We start from the raw sequence: 25,651 nt of genomic DNA on the forward strand, positions 1-25,651 counted from the left end.
GTCACAGGTCAGTTAATACCGTCGATACAGCTGGTGGTCAAATGAGGAAATGGTAAACACATCACATCATTTCACTCCTGTTGGCTTCTTAATCTCTCGTCAAAATATCACAAGAACAAAGTGCAGCTTTTCATACATTAACACCTCTGCTGTTGATCTGATGAGCTGCATCAAATGCAATTTTTTCACTTGAGCGCCCCCTTCTGGTTGTTTGAATCATGGATTATATTAAGCATTTTATCCAAGAAGAGACTTTCAATCCAGGCGTCTGTGCTTAGGTATTGTTTACACACACATTTCTAAAGAATATAATATACTCCGCACATGTTAGCATCAATATGCTCCTTTTGGATTCCTTCTATGAAGCTGATTTATACAGGCCTCTGCTGAAAACGTATAAATGTATGAGCGTGCCAGCATTTTAAACAAGAACAATACATTTTAGCCCAGATCTGTCCCAATTATAGATACAAATATGTATACGGCTGTACTCGGGGGGATATCGGCTGGATGTTGTTCGTCATGTTTTGTACACTAACGACATGAACACTAGTCTGGTTTTAGATGTAGAAAATACCTGATAAAGTGAAAGTAACCTGGTCTTTATTTGGGGATTCCCTGTAACTCCACAGTGCTTCTGACTTCTATTTTGACCTAATGAAAAATATTTTTGAAGTGTTAGGCTACCTCGGATCCTAAAGTGACAAGAGCTTAGAAGATATCACCTCGGTGGGGACCAATGTTTTGTCTTGTTTTTCCTCTTTTTTTCCCCTGAAGTGTAGGACTGGTTTTGCTGCCTGAACAGAGAGACGAGAGAGGGGATGAAGGCTTGAGGCAAGGCAAGCCTGTATGTGAGTCGCCCATCTTATTATCAAATTAATTAAAGCCAGCATCTGACAATGTCACTAGCGCCCAGCAAAAAAAAAAAAAGGAGGAGGAAGGAAGAAAAGAGAATTTAAATGCTGCGGTCTCTTAGGACCTTGTGTCAAGGGCTGCTTTTCATCGAGCACTGTATGTGTTTGGCTGGCACAGCCACTGGGAAAGTGGAGAGAGGAGGGAGGGGGGGCTTTAAAAAAAAAAGAGCTTTTATAAGCAAATGACAAGAAGGCGTTGGGTCTTGATGTTCAAATATGGTAGCAGGAAAATAAATACACATCAGAAAGAGCAGCAAAGGAATAAAAAGGGAATAGAGGGAGCAGAGGAGAGAGATAGAGACAGGGTGACATCAAAAGCGCCTCTCAAGCCGTTCAAAGTTGCACTAAGATTGGGGAAAGGGGGTTTATAACAGCCTGACGACTGGCCAACATTAAAGAGTCCATTTAAAACCTAGACATTGAAATGCAGAAAGCCTGCTCGTGTGTGGACTCGGGGTCAAGTAACTGAGGGATTATATGGTTCTTCATAATAATATTAATTAAACAATTTACATGCTAATAAGGTAACAATTATCGGAGCTTCTGGTGAAAGACTCAGGTTATTACAACACGCCAATCCCAGGGCTACGGGTCACAGGCAGAACAGCAGAGAGAAATCTCAACTCAAATTAACATTCTGTCAGCTCCAGAAATTGGATAAATAAAGTCGAATTAATTCACAGTAATGGAAGAAGGAGGGGGAGGCACTTATTCAACCAGCTCTGATTACCATTCAGTATTCACCAGCACGCGGGTGGCTTTCTGTCAAGAAATTTAACACAAAATGAAGCAGTCACCGCCTCGGGCAAGATTTGGCCCCTGCGACACCGTTTACAATTTATATGTAGGCTATAATCTTTCTCTCTCTCCCCCCATCGCTTCCACAGAGATGTCCACCTGGGCACCCAGTGGCTACTGGCCTCGGCCATGATTGTAAATTTCAAAAACCTTTCATTTTCCGATGCACTCTTCAAATCGAGCACCATTTCCCCTACATTAGACAAGACCCTTAACTCAATAGGATAACTTGAAATTTTAATTGCAGTAATCTTTCTCTTTTTTTTTTTAAATCTCCACCACACAGATCACACATTTTACTCACAGTCCCTACATGTTGTATTCAGGTTTGTTAAAATGACTTTGTTGATCTTTGGAGACAGCAGCGTCTTATATACAATGTGCAATTTTATGCAGACATTCATGGTCTCCAGAGGATAAATTCCAATGACTTTAGTCGTCCCCTGCTTGTCCTGAAGCCTCACCACACCGTTTATATCTGTGGTTTTGAGCGAAGTGTCTTGAGAACATATTGGATGGATTGCCATGAAATGTATGTTCCCACAGCATGAACTATATTAAAGTGCTAATCGTTTAGATAATAAATGTCTGTTGAGTCTCCGTCTATTGCAGAATGAGTTAACACAGTGGTGGTTCAGCCCACTGATGAGAGTCCTTGCATTTACAGTATTGCTAGAAGATTGGAGCTGTGTGTCGGCGGCGACATTCAATGGAAAAATCCCAAGCTGCGAACAGTTAGTGACGCGTTTTCCATTTCTCAGCTGAACTTTATGTTTAGTGCAGCACATTAAACTTCTGCTAAACGTTTCCGCTAAACATCAGCACGTTGGCGTAGTCATCCTGAGCATGTTAGCATGAAACATTAGCATTTAGCTGGTAGTGCACAGAGCTGCCACTGTGGCCTCATGTAAACCAGAGGGGTGTTATGGCTGAGCTGGGTTGCAGAAGCTCACAGGGTTCCAAAACGCAGGTGGAAACAAATGTGAATGTTCCACATACAAGCAGAAAAGTAACCGCCACGCAAACGTATTGGTGCGACCGCTGTGCTCGTGCACCTTGTGGAAGTAGAAATGCAGAGTTAGTCTTCTCTAAGTCAGTAGTCCTTTCATTAAAAATGCATGGCTACTAATGACATGTGTCTGTTTGCTACTTACAGGTTCCTCTGTCACTGTACATTCATAACAGTGATCACAAATTTTATGCTAAAATATGAGAACACTTTTAAGCAGTAATGTGCATTTTCTACCTGAATGCTTAAGATATAAGTAAAAGTAAAACATTGATACTTCCACTGAAGCTGTTGGTACAAACCCTCTTAGAAGAACATCAAATATGTAACTCAGCTGGTGTTGTATTGTTGCCTTGTTACCTTGAAGGCCATTTCATCACTTTTTAAGACCCAAATACTTTAACCCAGCCACCCAGATTACTCAACACCACCTTCAAGGGTTCTTCAGATTGGCCCCATTTGCTCTTAAGTGTGATATTGTGTCAGAGATTATAATAGAGAATCATTTTTTATTAGCTTGCTAAACCTTAAAATGCTCTATTAAACCCACAGTAGGTAGGTAGATGGATAGATAGATAGATAGATAGATAGATAGATAGATAGATAGATAGATAGATAGATAGATAGATAGATAGATAGATAGATAGATAGATAGATAGATAGATAGATAGATAGATAGATAGATGCATCTTACTGAAATACCTGCTGAAGTTTTAAAGCTCATTCATTTTTGACAACAACACTCTCCCCTCAAGATCCATGGATCTGTTGTGGAGCTTTCTATCATCCCACATGATCTTCATCAGCAGGTGGAGCCGTCACGTGATATGAAGGAGAACTCCAGAGAGCTACTCAGTGGACCTTTAGGTGAGATTGTTCTTTTGTTTAGTTGACTTTCTCATGATTGATATCCTGTGGTACGTTTATTAGCTTATAAATGTCAATTTAATACATGGTTTCAGTGTATTTTCCTTTTTTTTGTGCGATTTGAAAAGTGTTTTAAGTAGCAGCAAAGGATCCCTGGCCAGATAATGGACTCATGGGAAGAAATGGTTGAACTCATGTAAGGATGGGTGAGTGGAGCACGTGCAAGTATAGAATCCTTGGAAGCTTCACATCATGTAGCTACAGACCACTTTGGTCTACATTTACAACTAAACATGGGTGTAAGCTGCTCAGGTGAAAAATCCACATAATGATGCGGAGTTTGGCTTTGGTTGGAAGGCTCACACACTGGATGTTGTCTGTGTGTGTGTGTGTGTGTGTGTGTGTGTGTGTGTGTGTGTGTGTGTGTGTGTGTGTGTGTGTGTGTAGGTGGTGGTGGGGAGGGTGCCTGGGAGATGGAGAGAGGCTTGTAGTTTAAAATGCGATGTGACAGCTCAGGAAAAAGGGGGGGATGATAAAGGCTCTGTTATTGGATCAATCTGGCCTTGAATGCCCCTGTAAAACACACACACACACACACACACACACACACACACACACACGGAAGACTAGCTGAGACCAGGGGACAGGGAACGAGTCATTGCCTCTTAAAGTTAAAATAAAGCGTGTTTTTCTCATAATAAACATACAAAACACGCAGGTTTTTATTCCTGAGTATTTAATAGAGTCGGCCCATCAATCACGTGGTTGTTTGCACGCGCTGGCTTAGCCTCGCCCTCATTGTTTGGACAGGGCTGAATTAAAAGCACTGCGTCAGGTGTGATTAGCGATCGATCCGGATAGAAAAGGGAAAAAAAACAATAAAAAAAAAAAAAAGCTCTCGGTCTCTCCGTTTTTTCCTCGTGCGCTGCTGCCCTCCGTTACTCCATTAACCGCGTCTCTGACGTCACAGGGCGATTAACGTTTCTTATTGGTCCCGCGAGCAGATGGAGGAGTCCTAATGAGCTGGCTCGCGCAGAGAAAGAGCAGGGTTGACGTCTCGAGCTGGACCGTAAACGTGAGATACCTCGTGCAGCCTGGTCTCCGCCGCTCCTCCGCACACCGAACCGTGGCCGCGGGAGACGGCCGTCTGCCCGGGCTCCCTCCTCTTCACCTCCTCTTCCTCCTCGCAGCTTCTTCCTCCTCTCCCTGACTTTTTTTTGTTGTTGTTGTTTTTTGACTGCATGTTCAGCCACACTGCCTCCCTTTGCATCTTCACTTCGGCCCCGCCGCAGCCCGGGCGAGCATGGACAGTCGGGTACTCGAGCATCCTCACGCCCAGTTCGGAGGCTCCTTGGGCGGGCTGGTGGGCTTCCCGTACCCGCTCGGTCCCCATCACCACCACCACCACCATCACCAGCACGTCTACGAGCTCTCCGGCGGGCACCAGCTGCAGTCCGCGTCCGCCGTCCCCTTCTCTATAGACGGATTACTGAACGGCTCCTGCTCGGCCTCGGTGGTCTCCAACCCGCTGCTCTCATCCGACAACCAGCAGTTCAAACTCTCAGGTAGGCCACGCTCTTTTTGTCTGATGCCCCATTAATACACGGTGGAAACGATGCATTGTGATAGCAAGTGTAATACATGTTCATGGGCTGCTTTATGGCCAAATAAGATAATAATGCGTTTTTAGTTGACTATGAGGCAAAAAATTTTAACATTTCAGGTCAGATTTTAGATGAAAAAGTCTGCAGAGAGGAAAAAAAAAACATTAAACATTCGCATTAAAACTTTTGGGGATTGTTTAATTTAAAAATAAATGGAAAAAAGTTTCTCTGCAGGCTCATTTTTAATGATTTTAATGGGAAAAAAAACTGCACTGGATGTTAAAATAAATATAAGAACTTGTCATTTATCTCGATTGAATTGATTTTGGAAGCTGGTCGTTGGATGTTTAATGGCCAAAACTGAAATTTGCAATAATAGTGAATGCTTTTAAATATCAAATACAGGCCTGGCATGAAAGGGTTTTCATTTTGTCTTCAATTTACTGACAAAATTGGGGATATCATAGAGCAAGGAAATATTTAATAATGAAAGATAATACTAATAAGCTGTCATGGCAGAATTTGCTTGTAAATCACCAGTGTCTCTCTCTCTCTCTCTCTCACTCACTCACACACAAACACACACACACACACTCACACACTCACACACACTTGTACAAACACACACGCCGACCACTGCAGACTCTGGGGACCTGGATAAGGACAGTCCCGGTTGTAAACGGAGACGGACGAGGACGAACTTCACCGGGTGGCAGCTGGAGGAGCTGGAGAAGGCTTTCAACGAGAGTCACTATCCGGATGTGTTCATGCGGGAGGCGCTCGCGCTCAGGCTTGACCTCGTGGAGTCCAGGGTTCAGGTAAAGACACGCAGAAATGGGTCAAACATTTTCCAGAGGCAGCAATTTATTTATTCAGTTAGATGGTAACTGGTAGACTTTGTGGTCAGATTTTCCCCCCAAATGATCTCAGTCTTACTTCCATGTCAAAATCCATGAAACATTCTGTTATTAAAAAAACTGTCAGAGGTTTTTTGTGGTGACCCATGAGGGCTCCCCCATACTGAGATCGCTATTTGTCAATTATCAAAGCATCAATAAAGGGTCTCCTTTGAATTATGCATGGCGACAACCTATTGATTTATGGGTTAATAAAAACAAGGCTATTTACTGAGCAAACCAAGGGGTGAACATGGTAACTACCATTCTTCTCAGGGCCTACCTTCAGTTTTTTAAATATCTAATGATTAGACACGGTTTATTCACAATGTTGCCCTTATTTTTTTACAACTTATTTATAGGTTCAATTTCAGGCTTAAGCTCATTTTAACATAAATCAATAATTATTTTAGAATTACTATTGTTATCAATCCTGATTTTACACGATATTATTATTATTACTACTATTATTATTGTTGTTATTAATAATAGTAGTAGTAGTGATTTAATATTTTATTCTATTTTAATATTGGTTGTAATTATTGAGAACTCATTAAGTGATGGTAAAAGCATAATATTTTAAGATTATATTTTGTAGTGGCAACAATCTGAATTTCTTAACATTAATTGGGATGATAATAATAATAATAATAATAACAATAATAATAATAATAACAATAATAATAATACAAAAAGAAATATGCTTAGGATGATGAGAAATTTGACTGAAAAAAAATCTGATTAAACTTGTCAAAGGTAACGTTACCATCTGTCATTTCACCCTTAGAGGTTTATTTAATTCCATAATAAGTTAATAACATGTTACCAATAATGATGCTACTACTACTAATACTAATAATAAATATAAGGAAATATATGGAAAATGAGAAATATAGGCTTAGCTTTAGTAGCCTACATATTATTTGCTCAGTTGGTGCTATAAGCTGTATATCCATTTGTGATATTCGGTGTAATTTAACGTATATTCATGTATTTCTAAATGAGCCACATACAGCTGGCATGCTTGGCTGGATCGAGTAAAAGCGGGACAGAAGCACAGCTCGCCGTTGCTGGATGTTGTTTGGGGATTTCGCTCCTAAACCTCAGATTATTGTTCCCTCAAGCTGCTTAAGGCTCCTTTATCACCAGGTTTGCGGGGGAAAGATATAACCAACATTAACAATTCATAAGAAGCGCCATTGTCGCACATGATGTTGGTGTCCCGTCCTTATTATGCAATGTTCACGGATCCTACTCCTGCATGCTAAACTCCTGGTGTTATCAGCGCCGAACATACGGCCCTGAGCGCGCCCAGAGGCCCGGCAGCGAGAGCTCTCAGGCGGGGGAAGCTCCCTCTCTTGGCCCGGTGCGGAGGGAGGAGAGCCGGGGATTGCTGTGCAAGTGTTAAGCCGCATGTGAGCGCAGGGCTGGGTGTGAAAGAACATACAGAGACGGGGAGAGGGCTGATTTGGCTACGCTACAATTAATTGTAATTGGCGGAGTTGGCCATTACACAGACTCATTGGTAATTAACACCGGCACATCTGTGCATCTGCTGGTCCACCTCTGTGACCTATTAGCCGAATGCTTAGATGTTTAAAGCTGCAGCAAACACAGACACAGACACGCAGAACACAAAGGCTTCACTTGTTTCGGGGCTTTGTGGAATTTGTTTGGATTTGTAGGCAATATGGTTTTGTCTTCAGCATCAGATAACCACTTTGACACTGATTTATTGCTGTGGCAGGTGTGAGGCCTGTTGTCTGAGGCTGTCAGAGCTTGTTGTCTGAGGCTGTCTACACACTCCATGAGTGACATTTTGTCTAGCTTACTTCACTGCATGCATTTTCTTGAGGGGGACAGATTATCAGGAACACCTTCACCCAAGAAAATTCATCCCAAAATAAATGAGTACAGATTTTAATCAAATCATTTCTGATGCATAAAGCGAACGTTGCAGTGTCCATACCTGCCCTGTTTTATAGAACTTGTCTGATTGTTGTTGTTCCAATTAATGCTGCAACTAACTAATTAAGTTCACAGTCGATTAATTAAATGACTGATTTAGTGGTGAAAAATCCCTAAAGACCCAGGTGATGTCCTGAATCAGCTTTTTTTGTCCAACCAACAGTCCAAACACAAAACCCTTTCATTCACAATGATGATGAAAAGCTCCATATTAGAGAAGCTAAAACAAACAACTCTCTGGCATTTGTTTTGATAAATGGCTTAAATGATGAATTTATTATCAAAATTATTTATGATTGATTATCTTGTAATTGACAAATGGATGAATCAGCTCTTTTCAAAGCTGCGAAAACAAATTGCTGTGAATAATGTGAACCAATATATGATCTTAGGTGGTGTTTGACAGATGGTGACATGGAAGGAAACTACTTTCAAACAAAGACTGTCTCATGTGTCACTTTTGCAGTTGTGTTTCATGTGTGTGTTTGTACATGTGCACAGGTTTGGTTCCAAAACCGACGTGCTAAATGGAGAAAAAAGGAGAACACAAAGAAAGGGCCGGGGCGGCCGGCTCACAACTCCCACCCGACCACGTGCAGCGGCGAGCCCATGGACCCCGAGGAGATCGCACGCAGGGATCAAGAGCGGGCCGAGAAGAAGAAACGGAAACAGGAGAGGAAGCTGCTGAAGTCGCAGAACAAACTTCTCACAGGCGAGAACTTCCACACGCCTGGAGGCTCAGAGAGCGACAGCGGGGTCTCCCAGTTCACCGACAGCGAGCAGCAGTCCTCCACCAGCGTTAACGGGACTATTCACATCGAACTGCCAGCAGCGAAGGGTGCAGGAGGACACCAAACTGAATCCAGCTGTGACCAAACACGACACGACTTCAGCCAACTACAAAACCACCAAAACCAAAGAACCACAGGAGAAGCGGAGCAGGTTTCTCCAGGCAGCACGCACAGCTCCAGTCCTGGAGGCCCGAGGTCGTCTGCCCTGCAGAAACGCAACCCTTTCAGCGTGGAGAGCCTCCTCTCTGACGCCACGCCTCGACGGAAATCTCAGCTGGACTTCCCCTCGTTGCCCAGTCAGCGGACACTGGTGGGTAAAGGCCACTTCTTGCTTTACCCCATTACCCATCAGCCCTTGGGCTTTCTAGTGCCCCAAACAGCCCTGAAGGCCTCACCATGTCAGGACAGCAGCATTAACAGGCTCGGCCTGGGACAGAGGTGTGCGCCGAGCGAGGGGAGCCCTGCTCCGGCCGACCTCTCCAGCTTTGTCACTAAGCCTCTAAACTCGGATCATACGGAGCATAACACGCAGCATCACCACAATCACATTAGCAATAGGGTGGAGGGAACGGACGTGGAGGAGTGTGGTGGTGACTGCAGCAACGGAAGATTCCCCGTCTCCCCTCCGCCGCACGGTGCAGCTCAGGCGGCTCTGGCCAGGCTGAGCTGCACGCAGTCCAGCGACAGCGGCGAGGAGAGGGGTTCGAAAGTTCGGACGAAGGCGGCGACCAATGGCTGCCAAGCCACCGAGCTGTGCGCAACAGAGAAGGGTGCAAGAGAGGAGCGAGCTTCTCCAGACCTCTCCCAGCGTCTCAAGGCAAACACAGACTGTCAAGAAACACCCGGAACAGATGGAGAGGATGTCGATATGGACTAACACTTGCTAGGAGCAAACATAAACAAAGGACCAGGAACGCCGCTCAGACTATTCAAACATTCCCAAAGCTCTGCTGAGACACTCTAAAACATATCAGGAATCAGGAGACTTAATTCTCATCTATTTTTTAATCATAATGTGTGATCAATCCAGATGGCCCCCAGAAGCTGTGGCCATCCTCATATTCAGGCTTTAGGCCTAAACACCTTTAGAAGCAGGTTCTCTCTCTCCTTTTTGGTGACCAACTTGTAACAAAAACTAGGCTACAATAAACATCTTACACAACAAAAATCCTCAGATATTGTAAAAAACGAGAAAATGATATTTATATGTAAACATTTTGATAAATAAAGTTATTGTTTAAATTGAATCACTGTCTCTCCAGGGCCGTACTGAGGGGGGGTAAAGGTAAAACTGAAAAAAAGAGGAGGTTGCTGTGTGGCAGAACCTTGGATCATGGCGGCTGGAGTTTTGTCGTGTTACAGCAGATAAATCCCCCTTTTTTTCCTCTGTGTAGTGAGCCGGAGCTGGAGCTCAAGTCCGTCTGGCTGTTTGTATTTATTGCTTTAACAAATTTATTCATTTGAAAGGCCGAGCTGGAATGAGGTTAGTGGCCGCGGGCTATAGGACCCTGCGCCTCCTGCTGAGTTTTGATATGAAAGTAATTATTTTCCCACTGGCTGCCGCGGGTCTCGAGGCAGTTTTTTTTCCCTCCTTTCAGCCCAAAGGGTTATTAGACATTACCGATTTCTAGTGATATGGAATCACATAAACTTCCTACAATAATAGAATTAGCATGAAAGGCAGGGGTGTCAAATTGAAATGGGAAAATAATAGCCGCGCCAGCTGCATCGTGTATGTGTGCGTGTTTGCAGGCGTGCGTGCGTGCGTGAGTGCGCATAGTCTATTGAGCGCGAGGAGGAGGAGGAGGAGGAGGATGAGATGGTGGTAGATTCGTGGGGCGGAATTTTCATGAGCTGCCGCGGTTGTCAGACGGCCCTTGTAGTCGGCTATATTAAGATAGATGTTCGATGATATCCCTCATTGTTCTGTCGCTTATATTGATGTTGCTGCGTTATCGCCCTATTGATCATGTGTCGCACATAATAGGACAGGCGCGCGCCCGCCTGCCTGCGCCTTTTTACAAAAGCGCCTGGGCCCCTCGTCATTTGTTCTAATAGGACTGTGAGTCCCCCGGGGGGGAGACAGATAAAGATATAGGGGAGGAAGAGGAAGAGAGGGGGAGAGAGAGAGAGGGGGGGGGGGTGATGTGCCGGGCTTGCATTAATAATTTTTTGACCAGTTGTTGGCTGAGCTCAGAAAAAGTAAAGGTGGCAGGAAGTGAAGAATGGTTGAATTAAGAGATGTTTAGGGACAAGAGGAGAAGACGGATCCTCCCAAATGGCGCAGGTGTGTGTCCACGCGCACGCGACTGCACGAGCGCGCGCGCGCCCGTTTAGGAAAGCGTGTGTTTAGCTTATGAAGTGTAAACGCCACCAATTCCCTGGAAACTGAAATCCCAATTATTAAAACCATTAATTCTGGCGAGCCAGTGCGCGGAGGAGCCGTGTTGACAGCCCGGCTAAATATCCCTGATCCCTCCCGGTCACCTCGCCTTTATTTGCAAATAAATTGAGGGGGATCCGAGGGACAGAGCTTTACTTTGCTGCGCCGACCTAAAATGAATTTCCGTGCCTGAGTCCCTTTAATAATATTTACATAATTTTCGCTCAGTGACTCTGCTATTTGCGCTGTAGGAAGCGGGGGGCTTATAGGAAAATAATTAGACAAGGGGACGAGGAGGGAGCGAGAGTGAAAAACAGCAGGAGGAGGATGGGTTAAGACCGAAGCTGAACACTAAATTCCCAGACAGCTAAAATCAATGAAAGTAATAACCCTATTATTTAATTCATAAGGACATTATTTCCCCATAAGGCCTCGGGAAACGTCCCCTTCGACCGAAACAATCACATTAAATCGTTCATTCCGCGTGCGCTCTGTGAAATTTCTACTTTTATTCTCCTTTTTTGGAGGGGGAAACGCTTTATAATAATCGGTTAGTTTCAAGAGTGCGATTAATTAGAAAATATAGGTTTGATCTCCCTTCAGCAAGGCCTTTATGGTGTGTGTGTGTGTGTGTGTGTGTGTGTGTGTGCAGTGTGAGCACACGTGGAGAAGCTGTAAAATCCGCCTTTGTTGTAAATAAGGGACAGATTTGCCAAATAATTAAAGAAATTAAAGGTTACAACTAACAGTTTAGACAGAAAACAGGCAACAAGCACTTTATGGACTAATTTTAGATCCAAGTGAAGAACCAGAATGTGGATGTAGATCATCATAATATTCACTTATCTTCAAGTCTCTCATTATACCTGCAGTATCTCCATGTCTTACCTGTCACTCCAGTGAAGGCGTTACAACCAGGGAAGTGTAGCACAGGCCCACGTGTCTGCAGCTTTAATTAATTTGAATTAATAATGACCTCATTACCCCCAAAACTGCATTCTAGAGGTAGAGGCCAGCTTATTGTGGTAGTTTTGCGTAAATCAGCTCTGGAAACAAGCTTTCATGAAGTATTTTAGTGGCTTGTTTTGCAGTTTCTGCTCCATAGTGTCGTTTTTAGAGGGTAAAATGTGGCACTGAGCTGCAGTCTGCATGTCAAAACAAGGAGAATAGTGACTTTTTGAATACAAAACTATGATTCATCCATCTATCCATCTATCCATCTATCTATCTACCGAGTTTAAGTGTTACAGCATGAAACAGTGAGTAAACAGTGAGTGTAAATGTGTGTGTGAAAGAGAGAGAGAGAGAGAGAGAGAGAGAGAGATGTGGGGTGTTTTGGTGGCACCAACACAAACGACCAATCGATCAAGCCGAGCCCGGACCGGCCAGGCCCTCCCGTCGTGTCCGTGCCGCTCATGCATCACACTTTATGAATTCAATTTCAACCGGGAGAAATTTTCAATTTGAACGCGCGATCATTACGGCGTGGGGGGATAGCGTAAATTGTTTTTGCTCTATTATGCATTCGGACGCCATCATTTTTCTTTCTAATTACCGAGGTGTCAGTGCGGCCTGTCACCCGGGCGCTGATTTTCAATTTAACTGATCATCATACATTCATTTTCCCATTTGATAAATCTGCTATCTAGACGCGCCCGCCATGCCCGGAATATTAAGCGGCGCCGGGGCGCAGTAATAGGGGGATGTGTATGCGGCAATGAGCGCGGATCAGCCAGCTAATTTAGCACCTTCCACATTCCCCGTCTCCATCCCCCATTTCCAATTCTCAAGAGGAGGCAAGAAAAAAAAAAAAAAAAAAACAGGAGAGGAAAGAGGAAAGAGTCCAATGGCTGCCTAACCTCCAAGAGTGAAGAGGAGAAAAAAAAAAAAAGCCCTGAGGTTAGAGAGAACCGGAGAAATAATGTCAGAGAGGAAGAGAAACTCCTCCAATCCGCGTTGTTTTTACGCAATTTAGAGGCAGGATTAATTAACACTAATTGAGTTCTTCAATGTGTGTTATTCTTATTTAATAGAAACAAATTTGCACAATTAATTATCGACGTAATTTCAAGAACCTATTACAAGCCACCGTCTCCAGCCCCTCCACCCCTCTCTGGCTCTCCATCACCTCCCTTCCTCCGCAGAGGAGTGAATTAGCAGCTTTTGTCATTACAGGCGTCTTTGATCCGGACTGGATGGGCCCACATCCAACATCACACACCAAGGATCCTCACTTAGACCTGCTTGATGTAGAAACCGGTGATATGCTGATTATACTGTGGCCCTAACCCCCCCCCCCCCCCCATCTAGCAGTCATCACTGGGCCCTTTGAGAAAACAGGCTGTAAGGTGACTGTGGAGTCATCTCCATGGTCTGTGGTGCAAATATTCAGAGGCCTAAGACCATATTCCATCTTCTTCAGTGTCAAAGATTTACTCACCAGCAGAGTTTCAGCACTCCTGTAAAGCTCTTTATGATTCGCTTTAACTTTGCTTTGTAATTAAACTTGTTAGTTCTCTGATGAAGGCTGTGAGATGTGGACGAAAGCTCTGGAAAAGTGGTGCTAAAGTGACGCTTTGGTGTTGTGTGTTTTGTTGGTCACGGCGCTGCAGTATTCCCAAGGTCAAGAATGAAGTTTTAACAGTTTTAACAAAAAACAGAGGGGGGGGAAGGAACTTGAGCTTTGTCCTTAAATGAAATCACACATTTCTATTAAATCACTCACATTTATTTAATAGACCAGAAGCTCTCTTAACTTTTTCAAATCAATTTGCACTTCCTACACACTGAGGAGAATCTTAATTTTGTCTAAACTAATTAGAGGTAAAGCTAATTAAAAGTGTTATAAGTTAAATACTTTATTAGCCTGTCAGCCAAACTTCAGAGCTTCATGGTTACTCTGCAGCTGGTTTATTTTTAATCCTGATGTTCTGCGTTTGGCTCCTGGAGACTCTTTAACAGCTGAAAAAAACACTTAACAACGTTTTATCATCTTGATGCTTCGTGGCTTTCGTCTGTGATTTTATGCAGATTGCTCATGAATATTATTTTTAACCCACGTGTTTTGGAAGATATCTGGAGAAAATGTCACGTTACTTCTGTTTGGGGTCTCAGAGACTAAAATATGGTTTAATACGATGGGTTTTTACCTGATCTATATGTGATAAGTAGTATTTCACTATTTTTACTCAAAATAAATCTCTGTGGGATTATGCTATTGGCATTTTTATAACAGTTTACCAGGAAGTTAGATCCCTAACACAGCATGCATGTCAGTTTAATACACTATGTGGCCTATGTGTGCTCACATACCTGTGTGTGGCTCTGCTTTTCATGTTTTGATAAAAAAAATAATTTCATTTTTCCTTCATTTAACCAAATATAAGCCGCTTTGAGAGATTTCAGCAAACAAAAAGAGTAATTTTCTGTTCACGTATACGGCCCAGGTTACACAGAAAACTGAAATATTTCCTCATTTGGTGTAATAACAGCGCTCTGTTTTGACCCCCTTAAATCAAATGTTCCTGCCCAGTTCTGTGGCAAAGGGAAATACTTTTCTACATACTGGGTTTTCACAAGGTCTGAAGAAAAAAAAAAAAAAACAATACACATATTTAAAAGAAAATATGCTTGATTATGGAAACATTCTTCTTCTTATCATTACACAGCTTTGGAGCCCCAAACAAGGAGTAAAACCATCAGCAAACCAAGGGTCACTTTGTTTTCTGGTTGTTTTTTTTAATCTTAAAATCCTTCTTGGTGTCTCAAGATGCTGACTGAGACACACACATGCCAATAAGCCCACCTTGTTTAAATGCCAATATGTACAGTGAGAGGCAGTGTGTGTGTGTGTGTGTGTGTGTGTGTGTGTGTGTGTGTGTGTGTGTGTGCGTGTGTGTTGCAGTGTAATGAACGTTTATGGGCACAAAGCAGCTTTGGTTTTGTCTCCTTCTTTGTTTCATTAGCCCAGTGGTTGTAATAAATGCCAACGAGCCAACGGGATAGATTTTAATTAAGTCAGTGAGAGATGAGTGGAGTGACACAGAAAGCGGGGCAGGGCGGGGAGATGGAAGTGGAGGGGGACAGCTTTTCAATAAATCGGTTCGCTCAGGGGTTAGACGGTGATTTCCTCGGCAAAGTGTTGGGGCCGAGCAGGACTCGCAGTAATTTGGTTGATAAATCAGCGGCGTTAGAGGCATGAAGCGCGCCGCTCGACCGGTTGGTTCTGTGCGTGATTTATGTGTTACCCGGGGGTCGTACACAGGCCCGTGACAGCCCACGATGAATTAACCAGGAGCCGGCGCGCTCCTAATGAGCGGGTATTATTTCGCACACACACCTCTCCCTTAAAAAAAAAAAAAAAAAAAAAAGTGTGAAGAACGAGCCTGGCATACGAGCCTCTCCTCCCTCACCCAATCCCTCCCCCTCCCTCCCTCCCTCCCTCCACTGTGCCATCCCCGAGGTGTCGCATTGATTCAGCATCAGAGAGTTAAACGCACACACACTCACGCACGCACACATATAGGGAGGAGAGAAGGTGTGTGTTATTTATCTAGAGTGTATGAGACGAATTGTTCTGCAGAGGTCTGGCACCAGCTGATTGGGGTTAACCGAAGCGTAGAAGTGACAGACACACGTCCTGACAAAAAAACTATTTCATCACATATTGATCGTCAATACTTACTCCATAGTTTTCCCCTCCCTGTGTGATTGTTCAGCTAAACCATAAAATGCTCTATTAAACCCACAGACAGATAGATAGATAGATAGATAGATAGATAGATAGATAGATAGATAGATAGACAGATAGACAGATAGATAGATAGATAGATAGATAGATAGATAGAAGCTCATACAGTCATTGACAAGCAATAAAATGGACAAATAATTAGTAATAAAAGTATAAAAGTCAGTGAAACCAATAAAAAATGAGCACACACACGAGTCATTTGCCAAAATATACATACATACATACATGAAACTACTGTGACTGCCATGTGTTCAGTGGTGGAAGAAGCTCCCACGTCCTCGATTTAAGTAAAATGTGTGTATCTTCAATTTTATATTTGTTTGTTTGCTATATTTGTTTTATATCAATTATCTGAATCCTTTAAGTAACTCACAACAGAAGCTGTCGGATAAATGCAGTGGAGTAAAGAAGTAAAAAGCATCATAAAATGCAAATAGATTCTTGAGTAAATGTACTTAAATTAAGCACATTTAGTAAATTAATTGTTATTTTCCACCACTGAATTAATTATCGTATAGGATTACTGTATAGAGGCCAACTGTTGAGTAGTTAAATCTAGCAGTACATCACATTTTATTCTCTTATGTATCATATACTGCATGTAGAGTCTTTATTTGTGAAGTAAATACAGGCGTCAGAAATCGTAGTGGAGCAGAATGAAGGCTACAGTATTTTATACATGAGCACGAAGTGGAAATACTCAAGTAGAAGTACCTCAAATGCACGCTTGGGCTCAGTACTCGAGTAAAAGTAGGCACCTGACTCTGAGCTGGATACTTCAAATGAAAATACTGACTTATAATTTCCTCAGCTCTAACTCGCTGGACTCAGCAGTGGGACAGCACAGCGGTCATATTTGACATAAAGGGTGATTTATTGAACCCCAGTAAAAAGTTCTCAAATGCATAATTGGTTAGTAATGCGTCCTCAGGTGCCAAAGAAGAACATCTAGTAAATCAAAACCCAGCAGTCAGTCAGTGCTGACTCAGTTGTTTTTATCCCGTATGCTTATTAACCTGTAGCTGAACGGCCTCCTAACCTGAAAACTGGATTAACAGTGATTGGATTTAATAATTCATGGCCAATTTCAGCTACAGTTTTTAAAAACACGTGAAAATTTCTGCTTGCTTCAGTGGAGCTGGATGTTTGGTGGATGCAGCAGGGCGACACCGTCTTATAATTTTAGGTCAGTGCTATTTATACAGCAGTTATGGAGGTTATTGTTATCGTTGATGGCTTTAGGATGTGAGCCTTAAATAGCGCAGAGTAAAAGGGAAGTGTTGAGCTGCTGCATTCATGAAGACATTTCTCTTGATAGACATGTTTATTTGCAGCACGCGTGGACTTAAGGTGAGATATTCAATGTCAAAGTATTTCATTCATGTTCCAAACAATTACTGTCTTTAAAGGACAATTTCAGGCCTAATTTTTTATTCTTCCTCATAGGACACTTTGCTTGCCATCTTTAAATTTGATCTATCATAAATTGCACGTCGTTTATGAACTAAATAAACAGAAAATGAATGTATTCAATGACAAAGGGCATTACGCTGGGCTAGGAAAGGAAAGGTTTGTGTGTTTTCTTGATCACTCTGAGTGCAGTATAAGAGGTACATAGCACTAGTATTTAGCTATTCTTGACTGTATTTAAAGAATATAAATATGGATGTTGTCTGGCTGCAGCAGTGTAGGTCATAGACCTCGGCCCCTCCATGTTAGTTAGCAGATGAGACAGGGGCCAAACTTAAAAATCAAAGTACGCATTTTTCCGAAAGATGTTTTGTGATTGTAGGTAATCACTCTGTTGTAAGTTCAAGTTCATTTTTTCGTATGAGTTTGGTTTTAATCAGTTGATTTATGCTCTGAAAAGGGGGTGTGACATCCTGATTGACAGCCAATCCTAACCTATGATTTTGTCAGGTGGGTGTATGGGCGGGCTATGATACCTTGTCTCCAGCCTCAGACCACATGTCCAGACTCTGGCTCAAAACTATGGATTTTTGTACACTAAGAGGAAGTGGAAACCCTTTGCCCATCTTTATATGCAGTCTATGACTTTAACCAACCTGCTAACGTAGCTTGTTAGACTGGTTAGCTACTTATTTAAGTTTGACACTTCCTTTCATAAGGGGTTTTCAAAGTCTGATACTGTTGGCACTCATAAGACAAAGCTGACAACTGCAGCCTTCAACATGTTGGATAATCACGCTCCAAGTTTTGAAACTACAATTCCCATTATTTGGGGGCCTTGGGGGATGTAAACAAGATGTACAGCATTGTAATGGAGTGAGTTAGCTGTGGGCAACATCTTCTGCATCATTTCTTTAGCCTATATTTGTGTACATTTTGTCAAACTGGCACCGTTAAAACTATCCCGAAGTAGCCATCAGCAGTTCCTGTTTGCGATGCACCCATGGATGTACAAACAACTGTCAGTGGAATAGTTTGTTACTGAAGAAAACTTAAAAACACGCTGATTTTGAGTCAGGTTCTGGGGTTAGAAGGAGCGTCTCTTTTGGATCTTTATTCCCAAAAGGTGAAAAAATATGTATAGAAATATGTCTGTTCACATTTTACTGAGTTACGGGCGTACGAGTGTTGTTTCAAGACAGACTTGAGAAGGTGTGAGCCTGTCCTTCAACTGCAAGACGTTTAGTAGTTCACACTTATAACAGGTGTCAAATCAGGAAGCACAGCTGCAGTGTCAAACATTTGCCCCTGTCTATGTGAATATATGGAAAAAAAAAAAAACAGCCACAAACAAGAAGATAAACAGGTATGGTAAGATTGAAACAAACAGCAATTTGATAGGCCCTTCTGTTCCCTCCTGCATACTTCAGAAATCGATCTTATAGCATGTCACACCTTGTGCTCACTGCTCACAAAGAAAAAGTCTCTCCCGTGGAGCATGACATTTCCTTTGGAATTGTGAAACAGCAGCATAAAGGCTGAAAAGATGTGACTTTGTTGGCTCATGTTGTTTATGGGGTCACAGCCCACAGTCAGCCACACACACTGTACACTGCACTTTCACTAAAGGACTGCAGCCACTCCTTTGTGTGTGTTACCTGCTGTACTTGTTTTACAGGTAACAGAAAGTGCACGATGCTTTCATGTGACCCTCCGCTTGCACTGTGGCCCCTTAGAGGCAGCTCCGCAAATTGTTTGCTTTCAAGCATTAACGGCAGAAGTTCACGACTCCTCTAAGTCCCACAGTCCCACGGTCCCACGGCGCAGAGCAGCAGCAGCTTTTTTAGTCCCGTCAATAAACGTATGTGGTAACATGGCCTAAACACGATCTGGACACAGCAACGCTCTCAACTCCAGCCCTAAACGTATGCTTTGAAACTGTAGATAAAATGTGTCTCATCTCCAGTTCCCCTCTTTCATTCCTGACTGAGCGCACAACTCCCACACCACTTATCCCTGTGAAATTTGAGCAAGTCTGCTCAGTGTCCCTGTTGCACTTGAAAACGGAGGAAGAGGAAGCCCATCCTCGAATATGTCTGATCTACACTGAAGCAAAATCGATATTTAATTTGTGCTTTTCCATCAGAGGATTCTTGGCAATGGCTAAATGCATGTAGGAAGGAAGTATATATATTTATTTAGATGCTCCATTATCAGCACGCTACATAAAATAACACAGAATTACATTGATCTTATTTGGTGACTGGCCATTGGAGCAACACTGTGTGATGTGCTGAAAGAATATGATGCATCCACAAACAGTTAAAAAGGTACAAGAGCGGAAACATTAAAAACTTTTGGAAGTAACTGCAAGTGCCAAAGAGCATTAAAATCACAAAACCAGAAAAATTCTGTTGCCCACGCCGCCAATTTAAATCAGTTCACTTGAACCTGCAGCTGAACTCGACGCTGCTGGATGAGGATGGAAAACCTAGACACATGCCCTTTTAAATACACAATTATCATTGGTTAAATACATGGGACTAATTCATTTTGGAATTTGCAAAGAAAAGTTTATAATGGATAGCAAAGCCCCTCACCATCTAATGGCAGCTAATGATCCAAGTGGCACAGATGAAATTAAATCATGGCAGAGGAATTACTTTGACTTGACTGAGAGTGTAAAAGTGTGATGAAGTGTCCGACGCTATGAGGAGGATATGGCACTTGAAAGATTGTTTTCCTAAAAGTATGTGCACGTAGTTGTTTTGGAGGATCTTATCCCTCACAAGGGTGAGTAAGGGAAAATCTGAGGGAACATTTTGAGCTGTTTATATTTACAATTAGCTTCCATGCTTTAAAAGCAGGCATAGCACAGCAGATATGTCCAAATACGCTCATAGTCACAATTCCACCATATTCATCCGTCTCTTTGACTTTGCTAAAGCAGATTGAATCAATTATTAAAAACAAGCGTTTGAGAACCTCCCAAAAATCTACTTTAAAGCCGTTCTGTCTCTGTATGCCTGTCAGACTACACAGATTGTAGTAGATAAGGTAGTGCTGATTCTGTTCATGGCAGTAATGAGGTCAGGCAGGGTGGTGTATTATCTTACACTCTTGTTTAACCTGTATATAGATGGCTCGACCGGGCACAGATTTACATGTTTTTCATTATCTTGTGATTATTCACTTAATGTATGCATACGGTTTGGTCAAGTTTTCTCCCTGCAGTGTTGGTCTTCAGCAGTTGTTGAGTAATATGGAGCCGAGTTTGACATCAGATGTAAAGTAATGTTATAAAGGAGAAGGAAATACTAATACAGTGTGCTCAGGTGTCTTATTTTATAGATTACGTTATGGATGATTGCAATAACATAATGAAATGATTAATCCCACCAATATCTGTAGATATGTCACAGTTGTTGTAGTTGTCCAGTGTCCAGTATTTATCCAGTATCAGAAAGGGTAAATAATACCAGACCCTGCCAATTTCATTTGATATGCATGTTGGTCATTTTTAGTCTTTTATATATGAAGCCTTTCTTTTATTTGGTAAATAAAGTGAATAGGTTCCAATAAAGTTATGATTAAAAGTCAACAGTCCAATGTAAATATGTCGGTACATATTTTCTATCTCTAATGCTCTGCAGTGAACTCACAGTGGTGCTGTTCTTTCTGCAGCATCACCCATGTTCATTGATCACATGTCATTTATTATGTCCACACACGGGAAATGACATAACATGCAATGAAACAGCACATTGACAAAAGCTTTGAGGTGGTTTCTTTCTTTCTGATTCATTCAGGAGACACACAGGAGACTTGAAGTGTCTCTTTTCATTCAGCGGATGCTGCGTCTAACCTGCACTCCACAACAGTGGGTGGCTAATTTCAGCTGAAAGCCATCATGTCACTAATTGGCCAAATGATAAGTGGGCTTTCATTCGCCTGGCTGTATATCCCACTGGCAATGACCAAACTGTTACCAGTTTTCTTTAAAAGCACTGCCACGTATCTTATCTATGTTTTAATATATATTTATGTGGATTATTGGTTCTTTTACAATATGTTGGTGGATGTTTTGACAGCCTTTACACTGATGCAGTGCATTTTTGGGTTTGTTTCAAAGAACTAATTGGTTATTTCTAATGGAAATGGTCCCACTAACACAAAGTATCTGATGGGGAAGCCTTCCTGAGCACATTGTTGGTCAAATATTGAAGGGATCCAAATAATGTCTATAGCCTTCTGTTTTATGATTGTGATATCCAGTCTCTACATATTGAAATATATTTATCACATGTCAAATAGCATTTCACATCAACTCCTCTCAATCAGACAACAAAAGGACATTTTTAGACCACAATGAAAAGTATTTAGAACCATTTCCCTACCAGAATAATCTAATTTTAAGGAACTAAAACAGATTTGCAGTGAAGGACACACACTGTTGATGTGATCACCGAATTATAAATTCAGCTTAAAGGTTTTATTTGATTTGTATTTTAAATGGCGAGGTAACTTGCTCTTTAGCTCGGCCTCTCGTACGTGTTCATGTGTCTTCCTGGTGGAGTGGGAGTACAGTGATGAGAAGGTCTTTTTGCGTGACAAACAAAAATAATTTCTGATGTGAAATATTATTTCTGACATTGTTGTGTGAAACCAGTCAGGCACAAGGTATTGATAGTCATGCACCAAACCCCAGAGGGTGGTAATCCCTGAATTTTAAAGGTGTTGTGAACAGGCAGCCAAAGCCACCCTTAAGCAGAGTCTCCAGATGCTACTGTAAATGTGCCAGCTGGAAAACATTATAGATGTCCACAGAAATTACAGAAGACTCAAAATCTCATCAATGGAGAGAGCAGGACAAACAGAGAGATTTGCTCGCACCATGTGGAAAAGTCTGCATGTGCTTAAGGAGCAAGGGCATTTCCATATTTCCAAAAAGGCGGAAAAATCTATTAAACCAAAGAATTAAACACTTCATCTGCCAAATCCCAGTGCGCACATGTGAAGAGTTTGTATTATAAACACACTGGTAGTTGAAACTTTTGTTTTACTCATGTGCGCTAATCTCCACCCTATCCTGCTCCTACTATAATTTTGTTTCATATTTATTTAATAAACGCCCACAGTGGAAATTGTAACTTTGTGTGTCGAGAATTAATGGGAAAAGCCCCAACTGTTAAATCGTAAAAATTTGAATGAGAAAGTTCCCATGTAATGCATATCAAACATTTATTAAAGCCACGCGGAATAATTGAATTGTTCTGCTGGTCTAGGTCTGATTTGTTTAACTAAATTCTTTGGCTGTTCAAGTGTGATACAAGATTTCCTGCAAATTCCATTAAAGACACAGGTATCTTTTGTGTGTTTGTGCATCTCCAACACATAGAGAAAATATTTCATCTTCCCCTTCCTCTCCTCTCCATATCTAAGCTCAGGCTCTGTCACTGCTTATCCACATCTTCACTGCTTATCTGCATCGAGCCCCTCAGTGAGATTTCAACCACTGTGACACGCAGTGAAAGCAGAGGCTGTCAGTCAGCTGTGCCAAAGAGATTGAAATCAGGGAGGGAAAAGGGAAGAACAAACCAAAGGGAGAGGGGAAATAAGGCAAAGTTAATATAATTTGGTTTTTGACCCCCATGACAGGAAGCAGCCTTGATATACACTAGGCGTATAGAAAGTGAATGCATTAAATCAGCTTTTCAGCTCATGTAAATGTCAGCTCGTGTGTCCCTGCTAAAGAAAAATACAAACACATCTGGGAGAAGGTCTGCTCCAACTTATTGGGCTGCTTATTAAGCAAAGCTTATAATGTCAGCTTCCCATATGCACACTCCGAAAACACATCTCCCAAATACACACACACACACACACACACACACACACACACACACACACAGAGTAGCCTGGGAGGAAGTTTGTGTTTTAGTAAGCTAAGTTTCACACATTGACTGGAGGTGTCCTTGCTTTCTACTGGTGTAATTATCACTCCGGGAAAAGTGTTTCATTAGGAAAGCTCTTCTTTCAGACACATTACTCACAGAGGGCTGGACACAGACACCCTGGACAGCACACACACACACACACACACACACACACACACACACACACACACACACACACACACACACACACACACACACACACACACACACACACACACACACACACACACACAATCTAGTCTTTAATTCATCACCCCTCATTCTTGTCCTCGGTCCGATCTGTTTTTCTAGATTTCTTCACACATCTTCCTGTTAGTCTTCCATATTCGCTCTTTGACATGTTAACTCCTTGAACTCAAAGATCCGTTTTTTTTTTTACCTGTCAGCTCTTAAAACTGCCAGTGATTTAAACTGCCACCAACCAATTCGATCAAACTATGATTATTTTTTTACCCGTTTGGTGATTTGAGCACATTTTGGTGTCTTTATTTGCTAATTCCACTCTCACTTTAGCTGCAGCTTCAGTGCACAATTTTCCGTGATTTCAAACTATCCTTCAAGCCCCCGTCCATCATCTCCTTTTCCTTCCTGTATCCAACTCATCACCCCCCTATCTGTCCTTCCTCCTCCTCCTCCACCGCTCACTTCCCCTGCTGCCCTCTCTCTTGCTTGGGAGGCCTGCAGGTCTGCAGGTTAATGAGTCGTGAAGTGTGAAAACTTCCTGAGACTCAACCAGAGCTAAATGCTGTTTCCAGATGTGTCTACAAACGTCTGGATGTCCACTTGAAGTGAGTTAGAGGGGTAACGCGGGAGAGTTCGAGGGGAAGGGGGAGGTTAAAAGGAGAACAGGGTGTCACAGAGAGGGTGAATTTTAAAAAAAATGATCTGAAAATGTGGGAGAGGAAAGAAAGGAGGAGAGAAAAGAGTGCTTGTGAAAGAAAGTGAGAGACTATAGGATTATTAAACTATTTCACTGTTGGTCATTAAACCAGTGTTGAAGATCATGTCATGTACTTGTCGCCACCTCTGCTGTGCATTCAGTGTAATGGTGCTCTTGAGGATTTTATTTCTCATGCCACAACTAAAGTTTAATTTTCCTGTGTCAGATTCACAACGTATGACACACCTTGTAACCTTTCAAAAACTAAACATTGTTTTAACCGAAGTGAAAGGAACTGAAAACATGAGGAGCTATTTTCCTGGGAGTGAGCCAGTAAATTAGAAAACAATTAGATTTCAAAATACACTTGAAGCCTCATAAGATTTTTACCATTAAAACAATAATGTCAGAGCTGCGAATGACTTTCAGCATTCATGATGAGACTGACAACCAGTCCTTAGACGACTGCTAACCCTCCAACTTTAGCCTAATTATAGAATTACCTCTATAAATAAAGGGATTCTAAGCCATTTCTACTATTTGCCATTTACACCATTAACCTAATCTTATTAAATAAAATTAATTCTTCAAAATTTCTATTTAATTTCACAACTCAGGTCAATCGGCTGCTAATCTGTATGTTTTCATATAATGAGACCAAGAGTCTACAGCCATGCTAGCAGCTCTGTGTGGCTGCACTAAATGCTAAATGCTAACATCAGGATGCTAAAACGCTCACAGTGACAAGGCTAACACTCTGATGTTAGCAAGCATCTGCGAATTAGCACTAAACAGAAAATGCAGCTGAGGCTGATGGGAGTCTTATTCTTTTGCAGGTATGTGGCCATAAAATAAGGAATTGGACAAACTGAAATTTGACCTGATGATGGTGCAACATGGAAAGTCAAGGGATCACAGTTAATCCTTAAGGGGACATGAATGGCTGAGCCAAATGTGAATGCAATCCATCTTATAGTTGTTGAGACATTTGCTGGGTTTTATCTACTGTGAACTGTGCATGTACACAATTTCGTGTCAATCTATCCAATAATTGTTGAGATATAGACTTACCGACGTGTGAAGTGGACTCACTACTCTGCAAATCTGTATGCGATGCCTCTAAAAGGCATCTGCCAAATCAAAAGCTGATCACACACTGCACATCTGCAAGCATGTGTGCGTGAATATGTATATTCGCACAAGTGTGAGTCAGTGTGTGTCTGTGTGTCCATAATCTGGCGTAAATAATGACATCTCTGTCCCACATCCTCTCTGGTGCCAACTCCACTAATTATTTATTCTTGGACGCTGCAAGGGTGTCAAAGCTCACACTCCTGCCTCTATAAAACAGCATTACCCTTTGCCTTACTGGCAGTGAGGAGTAGTATTGTTTGTGTATAGTGTAACTCTATCATATCTAATAG

At 42.1% G+C, this 25,651-nt stretch overlaps 1 protein-coding gene across 1 annotated transcript; it reads left to right on the forward strand.

The window, feature by feature from the left end:
* Nucleotides 1–4,891: 4,891 nt before the first annotated feature.
* On the forward strand, nt 4,892–9,724 carry LOC139198743 (homeobox protein unc-4 homolog). The gene is made up of 3 exons (XM_070827673.1): nt 4,892–5,153; nt 5,835–6,010; nt 8,558–9,724. The coding sequence occupies exons 1-3, from the start codon at nt 4,892–4,894 to the stop codon at nt 9,722–9,724; spliced, it is 1,605 nt and encodes a 534-aa protein (XP_070683774.1).
* Nucleotides 9,725–25,651: the final 15,927 nt, after the last annotated feature.

This window comes from Pempheris klunzingeri, chromosome 3 (genome assembly GCF_042242105.1).
Source record: "Pempheris klunzingeri isolate RE-2024b chromosome 3, fPemKlu1.hap1, whole genome shotgun sequence".
Taxonomy (NCBI): Eukaryota; Metazoa; Chordata; class Actinopteri; order Acropomatiformes; family Pempheridae; genus Pempheris; species Pempheris klunzingeri.

Bases quoted from the DNA above. Each gene is read 5' to 3' on its own strand.
- LOC139198743 (XM_070827673.1), top strand. From the start codon at position 4,892: ATGGACAGTCGGGTACTCGAGCATCCTCACGCCCAGTTCGGAGGCTCC. The intron at 5,154-5,834 runs GTAGGCCACGCT...CGACCACTGCAG, and splicing joins CCAGCAGTTCAAACTCTCAG to ACTCTGGGGACCTGGATAAG. The intron at 6,011-8,557 runs GTAAAGACACGC...ACATGTGCACAG, and splicing joins TCGTGGAGTCCAGGGTTCAG to GTTTGGTTCCAAAACCGACG.